The sequence below is a fragment of the Aphis gossypii genome, unplaced genomic scaffold (assembly GCF_020184175.1).
Source record: "Aphis gossypii isolate Hap1 unplaced genomic scaffold, ASM2018417v2 Contig00496, whole genome shotgun sequence".
Lineage (NCBI taxonomy): Eukaryota > Metazoa > Arthropoda > Insecta > Hemiptera > Aphididae > Aphis > Aphis gossypii.
In genome coordinates, this window is record NW_026083133.1 from 36,813 (window position 1) to 48,422 (window position 11,610).

The window sequence follows — 11,610 nt, forward strand, 5'->3', positions numbered from 1 at the left end:
CTAATATCAGGAGCATTAATGGGTCGACACTCGCCAGGTCTAGTTACGAAACTGGAAGGGCGCGCGTTGCTACTAAAAGAAAATAGAGTGGTTACGCCAAAAGAATGGAAAGACATGGTTCACCATTTAGTAAGAATTTTTAAAGACAAACCAAAAACATTGTACCCAGTACTTGCCCAGATATATGACTCGGACCACTCAACTAAAACTAACTTAACTAAAAAACAAATACTTAACTTAATAAAAAATTACGATGTGATCGTACTATGGGAGGGTAGTACAGACATCAAAATACTGGACGCTTTAGGGGCACCGCACATCGCTCTTTCAATGAGGGGATGGGACGTTGACTCCAACGGAAATTTTTCTTACAACTACTGTACGGAAAAACAATTATAGTTTCACATTATATCGGGGATATAGCAAAAAACGGTCGTGCGCTGTGTCTAACAGAAGCACACGGTCTAACTTGTGGAGGGGATCATGGGTGTATAGAAGCACATAACCCCGTAACCGATGTAATTTGGTCTGGATGCCTGTTTAGATATCTACGACTTAGATATAGTGTCCAAATAAATGACGCTATCATTGGTTAATTTTCTTTATATAATATACTTATTCATTATTTTATTAAGCCAACTCAGCTTATATTGGCACTTTTTTTTATGGAAATGGGTATATTATTTTTTATTATTTTTTTTTATTATTTTTGGGTTTTATTTTACTAAAATACAATTTTATTTAATATTTTTACTTTTTGGTATATATATATTATATATAAATACAACTTTCTTTTAGTAATAACTGATATTAAGTAGTTCATAACAATTTACTTTAACGATATAGTAAATGAATAATCAGTTTTATTAATTTCATAAACAACTTTCAGACTAATAATTTTAATGATACCGTTCACGTCGGGAACATTAAGATTCACAGACGAACATTTAACTCAACATTCCGGTATCTACTACTAAAATCGCGGACCGTTGAAACTTATAACTTCTCAATGGGACCTTACTGCATATATTAGTCTCACTAAATATAACGAACAATTTGACTACATAAATATTATGATTGAAAAACAAAAGTATTATGTGTTACACATATGCATAACCCAGTAACAAATAACTTTAACTGTAACGGTCTACTTACTGTAGCCGACGACATAATTAACAATTTACAACATCAAAAGACACAAGTTTTAGATTCCATAGGACACGTAATTAGTAAACGTAATGCTCTTCTTAATTCGCAGCAAAAGCAGCTAGGTTAATTTATGGAATATGTAACTTAGAATGCATAAAAAAGTTTAACTTTAACATAGGAGTAGCACAAAATACCTCACAATCTAAATTGATTAAAGAACAAATTAAAGTGGTACAACTAAACCATGATATAGGAACAAACAAATATGTTAATATGTCATTAGAAATAAACGAATTAACAAATATTACAGATGAACAACAGGTTAAAAACTACTTAACAAAACATTTTATACAAGTTAATCTATTAATTACAAAACATATATTGGAAACAAATACGTTACTAGAAATAATACATCAAGCAAAGATAGGAGTTATTCACCCAAGTTTAATAACTCCACAGGAGTTATTAGAACACGTTAAAGATATTAAAGTATCATTACCAGGGGAACTGATTTACCCACTGACTTAGTCATAACTAACATTTATGAACTGGTGAAACTCTCAGATATTGCTATTTATTATGCTAACGACAACCTAGTTTTTATAATTTCTTTACCTTTAATTTATCAAAATGATTTTATTTTATATAATTTAATACCTGTACCAGTATGTACTGGCAACGATTGCGTTTATATAAAACCTATTAATAAGTATCTAGCTATAAGTAAGTCTAAAGAACATTATGCAACCTATGATGAATTTTACTATACTCATTGTAAACACGCTAGAGACTTCCTATTATGTCCTGAAGTTAATCCTTACATCCTCGTAACATTAGACCCACATGCGAAGTATTACTATTACAGGATCCACCAAAAGTTCCAACCAATTGTGAAGTAATGCATGTTCAAATCGGTACAACTATCTTTCATAAAAAAAGATTCAAAAATGAATGGATATACGTAACCAACTATGACGTGTTATTCGTTACCTGTGATGAAGACAAGGAATCAACAAGCCATACAATCGAAGAAGTAGGAGTAATACACTTAAACGAAACTTGCAAAGGTTTCGCCACAAGAGACATATTATTACCAGGAAAAATTGATTACAGATCTGAATACGCAGATTTTAATCCAAAATCAATAATAGATCGTAACCAATATTCACCACGAACAGAGACTAACGGTTTAATGAAAGACTATCATGTAAAAACAATAACATGGACGACTTACACTTAGTGTCTAACTCAAAAAATCAATTGGACAGTCAAAGCAAAATCAACATAGAAATCAAGGAAATTCAAGACATACAACAAATGTTTAACTATGCATTATATATAACCATAAGTTTTGTCGTTATAATTATGACACTGATGATAATACACAGCATAAAGACGAAATTAACGGAAAATGCAAAACCCAATTTTCAGAACATACTCAAGAGGAAAGCCAAGAGCTTAATCCACCAGCAACAACAAATCAAAACGAAGACATAATTGAATTTCCACTTACAGCAAGAAATAGCCCGGAGCCCCACTATGCAAATTTACAACCTTACGGTTTTAAGTAAGAAAGTCGGGGACTTCCAGCTTCGAGGGGAGGAATGTAGTAAGCCGACGGAGTCGTCTCACTATTTTTTTCTATTTTAACTCATTTACATATACTACGAGGTTCTTCACATTTAAATATTTTATTATCATACTCGTAGCAATACGTAATTAAATTTGATGGCAATTTCCAAGAATCAAAGCGTATGGGAAAACACAGCCACAAACAACTTTTTCTTGCCCTTTTGACAAACAAGCCATGCACATAAATCATAGATGCGCACGCCTTGGTATAATAGCACAACAACAAGTCCAATCCAGGGTTAAGTGTCTTGGGCGCAAAACCACTTTTGTAGCTACAGTGACAACATTCTATAACACACCTTTTTGTCCATTTCCTAGTCTCTATCATGTACAACCAGGGGGTACAGAGAACCATATAAATACAGGTCTCTGTCCGTCTTAAAATTTAGAATGAGTTTCACATTCACATAGAGCTAGTCTATGTCCAAATTTTAGATTAACTTTTTCTCGGGCAGCTACTTAACGTGCTGTCCTCAAATTCTTATACACTTGTTTTATTGTAACAAATTATAACTTTAATTTTAATAAACTCTTGTATTAACATTGTGTCTTTGTCTCACTTTTAAAACCCGTAATCTTTTCTCGACAACTTGATCCAACTGCAGATGTCAAGCACTCATTTATAAACGATAGTGAGAGATCACTACAGAGGTTAGGTTAACTAAAATTGTGATAAAAAACGTAAAAAACGATACTTTCTTTACAGCCCCGTCTCCGATCTAGGGTGCTCAGTTAGAGCGAATATCACTTAGACCGAATTTCACAGCAGAGCGAGGAACATTTAGTATACTATAAAAATGTGTATTATATTTTTAAAAAATTCAATAAATATTCACAATTCATGTAGTTAACATTAATTATTACAGTATATATTATAATATATTATAATAATAATTAAAATGTATTACAATAAAATATAGGTAATTCATGATAAATTATTACTATTCTTTAGATATAATAATTAAATATTAAATATTGAGAGTTAAGACATACAAGGCACATTCAATATTTTACAATATTTTATAATTTTTTTAATTAACTAGTCTAACCTAATATGACAATAAGAGCTACACACAATATTATTATATTTTAACACCTATGACATGGAAGCTTTTTAATAACATAATAATTTATTGACATGTAGACATTGATGCCATACTTACACTTTCTGCTTTGCTTGAACCTATAATATAACAAGCAATTAAAATTCAGATATCAAATATTAAAGTACAAGGGTAGTTTGTAATGAGTTATTTATGGTAAATACAACTTACTCATTTTAAAACTCTTGAAAATTTGGAATTACCAATACCAAGATTTAAGATATACAGGTTGCACAACGACCTATGTTTAATAAGATCCCGCAGTGACTTTAAAAACGACACTATAAAACAGCTGTTAAGAATAGAGCATTACCGCTCCCGGTGTCGAAATAAGCAAAACGACCACGATTAAGGATCTTATATTCTTATCTATTACGAAATTTTGCCTCGCTTTTTTGTAAATTAATTCAGCTTCTGATTTTATATTTTGTACTTAATTCATATTTAATTATGTAATTGTGTCTAATTTTAAAAGGTACAATTAAAATGTCTTGTTGTGTTCCATCTTGTACAAATAAAGGGGAAAGTACTTTTGGTGTACCCAAAGATATAACCCAGTTAAATTTATGGAAGGTAAGTTTAAAACCATCCTCAAGAGTTTGCTCAAATCATTTCAGTAATAAAGATGTTATAAAAACTTGGGAATCAGGACAAGGTACCAGCAAGTATACAGTAAGTACATATATTTGTTACAAAAATGGTAATTAGGTTTTATAATTAGATATATATATGTCGCATCCATTTCGCGTTCTGATCCGTTTCGTGAAATGGATAGACATTTTATCCAGTTCGCGAAACGGAACTTATTTTTTAACAGATCGCGTAATTACACAATGTGGATAACTTTTCACGAAATGGACACAGATTTTTAGTTATACGGAACTTGTTCCGTAATCTGTACATACAAATGACGAAACCAATACGTGAATGATTTTTATTAATAGAAACAACTTGTCGTAATAACCTGTGGTAATAATTATAATTATAATAATTATGTAATTCTAGTAAACTTTAGGTAATATAATATGTTGTAAATTATCAATAAAAAAAATATATGAAAAATAATAATAATTATGACTTTAACTATAATAAAATTTTAGGTAAATTTATATTGTAAACAATGTATGTATAAAAAAAATTATTATTATTATTTAATCTAAAAGCATGTAGTATATTATTTGTTTGAACATGGGGTAGTATTATGACAACGGCTATTACATTTTAACCTAGATTTAAAGCAAGCGCATTTTTTTGTTTCACATTTGCCCCTTCAATTACAACTATGAAAACCCTGTCCTCCCGTTGTTAGAACCACTATTTCCCTTAGACTTAACTCTTTTTCTTTATTGACGTCTGACATGTTAATAAAATTGGATTTAGCTGGTTGAAGAGTTGAAGAATTGAACCATCCTTTAATTATCCCGTGTTTGGTTCCTAGACGATTTAGCTCATTTCTTTGTTCCGTAACTATGGCAATTATATTCGCAGTCTGATGGACCTCTATCCACCTTAGGAACTGGAACTATAACACAATCTTCAACTTGAAATAGAGTAACTTTAAGGTTGCTTATCTATAAACAATGGAACTCATATTATTGTATAATACTTTTAAATAAAATAATATTTAATATGTTTTACCTTCAACATTTTTTCCGCAGCATTTTGTAAGCCTTTTAATCCTTGTTGTCTCGATTGAATGATATTTTCATTATTTTTGCATAAATCACAAACAATAGCACTAGCAGAGTTGATTTCCACCATTACTTCATTGCCACAAAGACTACAACGTGAAGTGATCATTTTAATCGTGGAATGTGGATCGTCTGAGTATCCATTATACATTAGTAAATCCTCTTCAGTTGATATTTTTTGCAAAACTTCTGATGATAATTTTGAAGTTGTTAAACCTATTTTCGGGTCACTTTCAAATAAAGCTTTATATGGAGATCTATTAATTACTCGATGATGGAAACAATTTTTTTGAAATTGAACGAATTCTAAGCCAATGGACCATTTTTTTGAATTGTTATCGACCATCCATGCTCTCAACATATTTTCGATATCTTGATTACTTCGTTCTACACTACCTTGACTTTGGGGATGTCTGGGTCGACCATGCACTATAACACAGTCATGCCACAGAGTTTTGAGCTCTGTAATTATAGCGTTGACAAATTCTCGACCGTTATCACTTTGTAAGATTTTTGGAGCCCCAAAAGTGAGGAATAATGAAAGTAAATTTCTTGCTACTTCAATTGCTCTTTTGGATTCCAGAGGTCGTAAGGATAAAAACTTTGTACTGTGGTCTTGATAATTTAAAATCCATCTAAATTTACCATCAGGATTTGATTGAAAATCCACTAAATCGACTTGCCCCCTTTCATTAAAATCTTCACTTATTATGGGTTTGATAACTAATTTACGGTTTACTGGTTTTTTACTGTTGCATGATAAACAAGTTGACAGGAAAGCTTCTATTGCTGGTCTTGGAATCGCGTATTTATTCATTAAAGCCAAGCGAAGCTTCACATTTCCCCCATGTCCTGTTCGGGTATGAAAATCTTTTAATTTATCATACATTTCTTCATACGGTACGTAATACCTTAAAAATAACAAATAAAAATATATAATAAATAAATTCGAACTTTAAATAATTATAAGCATAATAATTATAGTTATTATAATAATTTAATTTTACTAGCACAAAATTGCTATGCCAATAGTCCAAAATGTTGATAGCGAACATTTTAATGAATAAATATTTTTCTTAGTAATTACTAATTACTAGTTAGTATTATTGATCAAAAATCAAAATCGATTATAAATATAATTTAACACAAAAAAAAAACAAATAATAATAATACTTAGGGTCTAGGGACAAATATACATAAAAATATGTAATTTATAGCTATAGAATATACAATATACCATGAGACATGAGATTGAAATTAATAATGATAAGTCGCCTATGTAATAATTTGTATAAAAATTATTTTATCGAGTTTATAGTTAACACATTCGAGACGGATCATGCGCATAACGCGTGATGCCTATATTACTGTTATGGACTACGGATTTTGGAGGGCGTTATTTATAGTGGACGGGAGTAGTACAAATATGGGGCGTCTGGCTCCATTTTTCAGCGGAGATGAAAAAAGTTTGAGGGGTTATGGTCCCCTTGCAGTGTAAGAAATTCCCGCTGTAAAATGGAGCCAGACGCCCCATGGTTTTTCTAACCATTTATTAGTATATGGGGCGTCTGGCTCCATTTTTCAGCGGAGATGAAAAAAGTTTGAGGAGGTATTGGCCCCTTGCAGTGTAAGAAATTCCCGCTGTAAAATGGAGTCAGACACCCCATGGTTTTTCTGAAAAAAAAACCTAGGTAAGTAATTCTCCCTTCCACACGTTATTTGATTTGATTTCACATGCATTTCAATTTTTTTAATATAATCAGTTTAGTATATAACTATACATGCACAAGTAATATACTTAGTTTATAAATATGCGTTGACACGATCATATCTGTGTAAATAGCATCTGTGTTTCACGTTTATTTAAGTTATTACATTTATTTCTATTCGTGTTTAATTTAAAACATTTAGTTTGTTACTAACGGTTGAACAATTAAGTCGTGTTATATTTTTTTTTATTATTTCTCTGATAAATTAGCTTATTGATTTGTTTTTTTTAAGTATTTATCTTGATATACATCTTAATTAAGTCTTGTTATATATTTTTTTTATTATTTCTCTGGTAAATTAGCTTATTGATTTGTTTTTTTTAAGTATTTATCTTGAGCTTTATTGTAACCATGAATTTACAGAAATTTTCCAACGATTTTCCATCTTTAGTTTATTTAGTACGAAATAATTCATATCCAGTACATTCAGATTATACCACATTTATGTCAAGATTAAAAACATATAACTCATATCCATTTACTTCATGTCAAAATAAATATTCGTTAGCTGAATCTGGTTTAAAATATACCGGTTTAGGTGATATAGTTGATACTTTAACTACAGTAATAACTACAGCTAAATTATTAAACACTGTATTGTTACTTTTATTGTAGAATAAAAAAAGAAAAAATGATACTGAACCAAAAGTTAAAATGTCTAAGGCTGGAAAGGTAATAATTTGTATTGTATTATTTTTTTTAATATTACACACACACACACACACACACACACACACGCACACACACACACCACACATTCATTTTTAATATAAATATATATGAATGTATAGCAGCGAACAGAATCAATAGAGACGTACAAGGATGCCTTAGCTAGTGTAATTTCGAAAGGAAATATTGAAGATAACGTTTCTAACTCAATAACATTGACGGAAGGAAATTACACGTATACGATTCGGTGTCCAGTAGCGCCAAAATGCGATGACTACTACGTCATCCAACATTATAAAACTAGTGTTATAAAGGACATTCCGTCACTTGAAAAGTAAAAACCATAATAAAAAAAAACCAATGATTAAATGATGAACTATAGTTAAACAACAGCGATACAATCATTTATTGATCACCAGATTATTTTTTTAATTTGACCGTTACCTATTATTATTCAACACAGATAAATTATTAAATTCTAATTAAAATAATAAGATTGAGGATTTTATCGTTGATATTTAACTATAACATGATTAAATAATAAAACATATTACGAATATTATTAAATAATGATTTTTTATAATAGATGGAAACATTCTGAAGCAAGTGTGAAGTTGTATACTAGCAATAACTATCCTGCTGATGACGAAATATCAAACAAAATAAATGAACTAATTCGCACAATTTTAAATCGATGTTCATCGGATCCAAAACGGAAGATTGTAAAAAACAGTAAAATATAAAAATGCAAATATATTATAATGTAAAAACTTTTTATTGGTAGTATAAATTATGACATTTAATAAAATTATTAAAATTGATAAAATTAATTAATCTTATTCTTTTACTATAATATTGAAATCAATTCTTAGAGTAATTATAACAATTATAAATTATAATGGTATAAAGTTCAATACAAATTTTATTTTAAATCGTCATTAAATCATATAATATCATATCTGATAGTGAATTATTGTGGAATTGAAGTATTTCATATATAAAACAAGAATCATCGTTCTGTATACAACACATGCTAAAGTCAAAATTTTGAATATTCAGATTAGTAAAATCATTTCGCTGACAAGATGATGGTAGAATATTGATGTCTGATCTAATTAATGAATATACGGTATCAAAAGTTGACCGATATGAAACCAACTTTTTCTGCTTTTCTACAATATGTGAATCGATACATTGTTGTAATTGTTTTAAACGATGTAAATCAGTATATGATAAGGTAATAAAATGATCATTAACATGCAATTTAATAGTTAACTGATTTAAATTGACTGAATAATATATGTTATCAGTTATTTTCACACGTTTACAATTAGTATGTAGATTATTAGTTATTGAACTATAATTGCTATCACACATTAGTGTACACCACTGAAGTAAATCGAAGGTTAACAATTTTTTAGTAACATTACATTCTAGTATTACAATAACAGAAATCGTTTTATTAACCAAAAATCCAATCGTTACACTTTTCTTGTTAAAAGGTCTAATACTGAATATTGATTTTGCGACAACAATTGATGGATTCATATTGTATGACGACGTGATCTTTTTGATATAGACGATTTCTGATGATAATTTTTAAAAACGAATAGAAATAAATGTAATAACTGAAATAAACGTAAAACACAGATGTTATTTACACATATATGATCGTTACAACACACATATTATAAACTAAGTGTATTACTTGTACATGTATGGTTATATACTAAACTGATCACATTAAAAAAATTGAAGTGAAAGTGAAATCAAATCAAATAACGTGTGGAAGGGAGAATTACTTACCTGATCTGTCGAACCCGAAACTGCAATTTTTTTAAATCTAATATTTTAATTATAATTAGACGCGTTATCTTACTTGACAACAAGTTCACGAGGTATAAAATCAAATATTAACACATTTAAGTTGATTAATTCAATATTTATTTTGAAATACAAATAAATTATAAAAGTAATAAGAAACATCAAAGTAAACTAACAAGTAATATCATTTGATTTAGACTTACAATCACAAACATGGCTAGCTTTTACATATTCGTTTTTACATTTTCTATAAATTCATTTCCTTTACATAGTAATACAAATATACATTTAGGATTCCATTTTGCGTGTTCGACCCATGGTATATCATCGTTTGACCATTTTTGTAAGACAAGTCCACAGAAAAAACATTCAACTATATCACCTACACCGGTATATTTTAAACCAGATTCAGCTAACGAATATTTATTTTGACATGAAGTAAATGGATATGAGTTATATGTTTTTAATCTTGACATAAATGTGGTATAATCTGAATGTACTGGATATGAATTATTTCGTACTAAATAAACTGAAGATGGAAAATCGTTGGAAAATTTCTGTAAATTCATGGTTACAATAAAGCTCAAGATAAATACTTAAAAAAAACAAATCAATAAGCTAATTTACCAGAGAAATAATAAAAAAATATAACAAGACTTAATTAAGATGTATATTGAGATAAATACTTAAAAAAAACAAATCAATAAGCTAATTTACCAGAGAAATAATAAAAAAAAATATAACAAGACTTAATTAAGATGTATATCAAGATAAATACTTAAAAAAACAAATCAATAAGCTACCCGAGTAGCAATTTTAACATTCAATGTCGGTTTACAAAAACCGTAGTTTTTTAACTGTTCATACACAGTGTAAGATCTATGTTAGTAAAACTATGGTGGTTCAGTAAAAGTGTGAATGTAAAATGTTTAACCAAATATTTTGTTGTGGTGCAGAATAGGTGTTTCTGACATTGAACGGTGCAGAGCAAGTGTTAATGCACCGACAGAAATTTAACGGTTCAGGAAAAATGTTTTAACACTTTTGTGAAGTTCAGAGACAGTGTTCAAAACACCGTATTATAAAACATTATGCGAACCATTCGCTGCCCGTTTAACCGACACTGAACTCCAGATAAAATATTTCATAGAATCAGTTTATTAATAGCTTAATATTATATTATCATTTATATAAATACATATCCCAGTTATCTTTGCTGCAGAAATTCCCAATAATATTATCGCTGTGTATAGAGACCCGACCATCCGGGTATTGATAAGAGACCCGACCATTATTTATATATTGCGCATGCGCTGTGACTAGTAAATTCTTAAAATAATTAATACGTAAATACGTTATTTATACCATAGATAAAGAAAATTTATACATCATGTTGTAGTGTTGACTATTGACTGTTGTACACTTGTAAACTTTTTTACTAAGTTACTTTATAAGTTTTTTTTCCTACTAAACTTTAAAAATTTTTTTTTTAAACGATGTTTTTGGGTCAACAATTTACTCATTTTTGAGTTGGAGCAACACTTAGAAGATTATACAAAAAAAATTCACTGATTTTTATATCCACGATTGTAGAACATTGGCAGTTGCTAGAAATAAATACCCTATTAAGCTAAAATTTACCACCAGATGCATTGAAGTACTATTTTATAAAATATTTATGCTTGCATGGTGGGCAGCACAAAAAAAAAACCTGTACATTTCAAAAAGTAACATTGTATGTATAAAATATATTTATGATTAAAATTAAATTAA

General features: G+C 29.3%; 1 protein-coding gene across 1 annotated transcript; it reads right to left on the minus strand.

Moving 5' to 3' along the window:
* Nucleotides 1–5,332: 5,332 nt before the first annotated feature.
* LOC126554426 (KRAB-A domain-containing protein 2-like) lies at nucleotides 5,333–7,831 on the minus strand. The gene is made up of 3 exons (XM_050209497.1): nucleotides 7,827–7,831; nucleotides 5,523–6,486; nucleotides 5,333–5,455 (listed from the first exon to the last, which is right to left on the minus strand). The coding sequence occupies exons 1-3, from the start codon at nucleotides 7,829–7,831 to the stop codon at nucleotides 5,333–5,335; spliced, it is 1,092 nt and encodes a 363-aa protein (XP_050065454.1).
* Nucleotides 7,832–11,610: the final 3,779 nt, after the last annotated feature.

Bases quoted from the DNA above. Each gene is read 5' to 3' on its own strand.
- LOC126554426 (XM_050209497.1), bottom strand. The intron at 5,456-5,522 runs GTAAAACATATT...CATTGTTTATAG, and splicing joins CTGCGGAAAAAATGTTGAAG to ATAAGCAACCTTAAAGTTAC.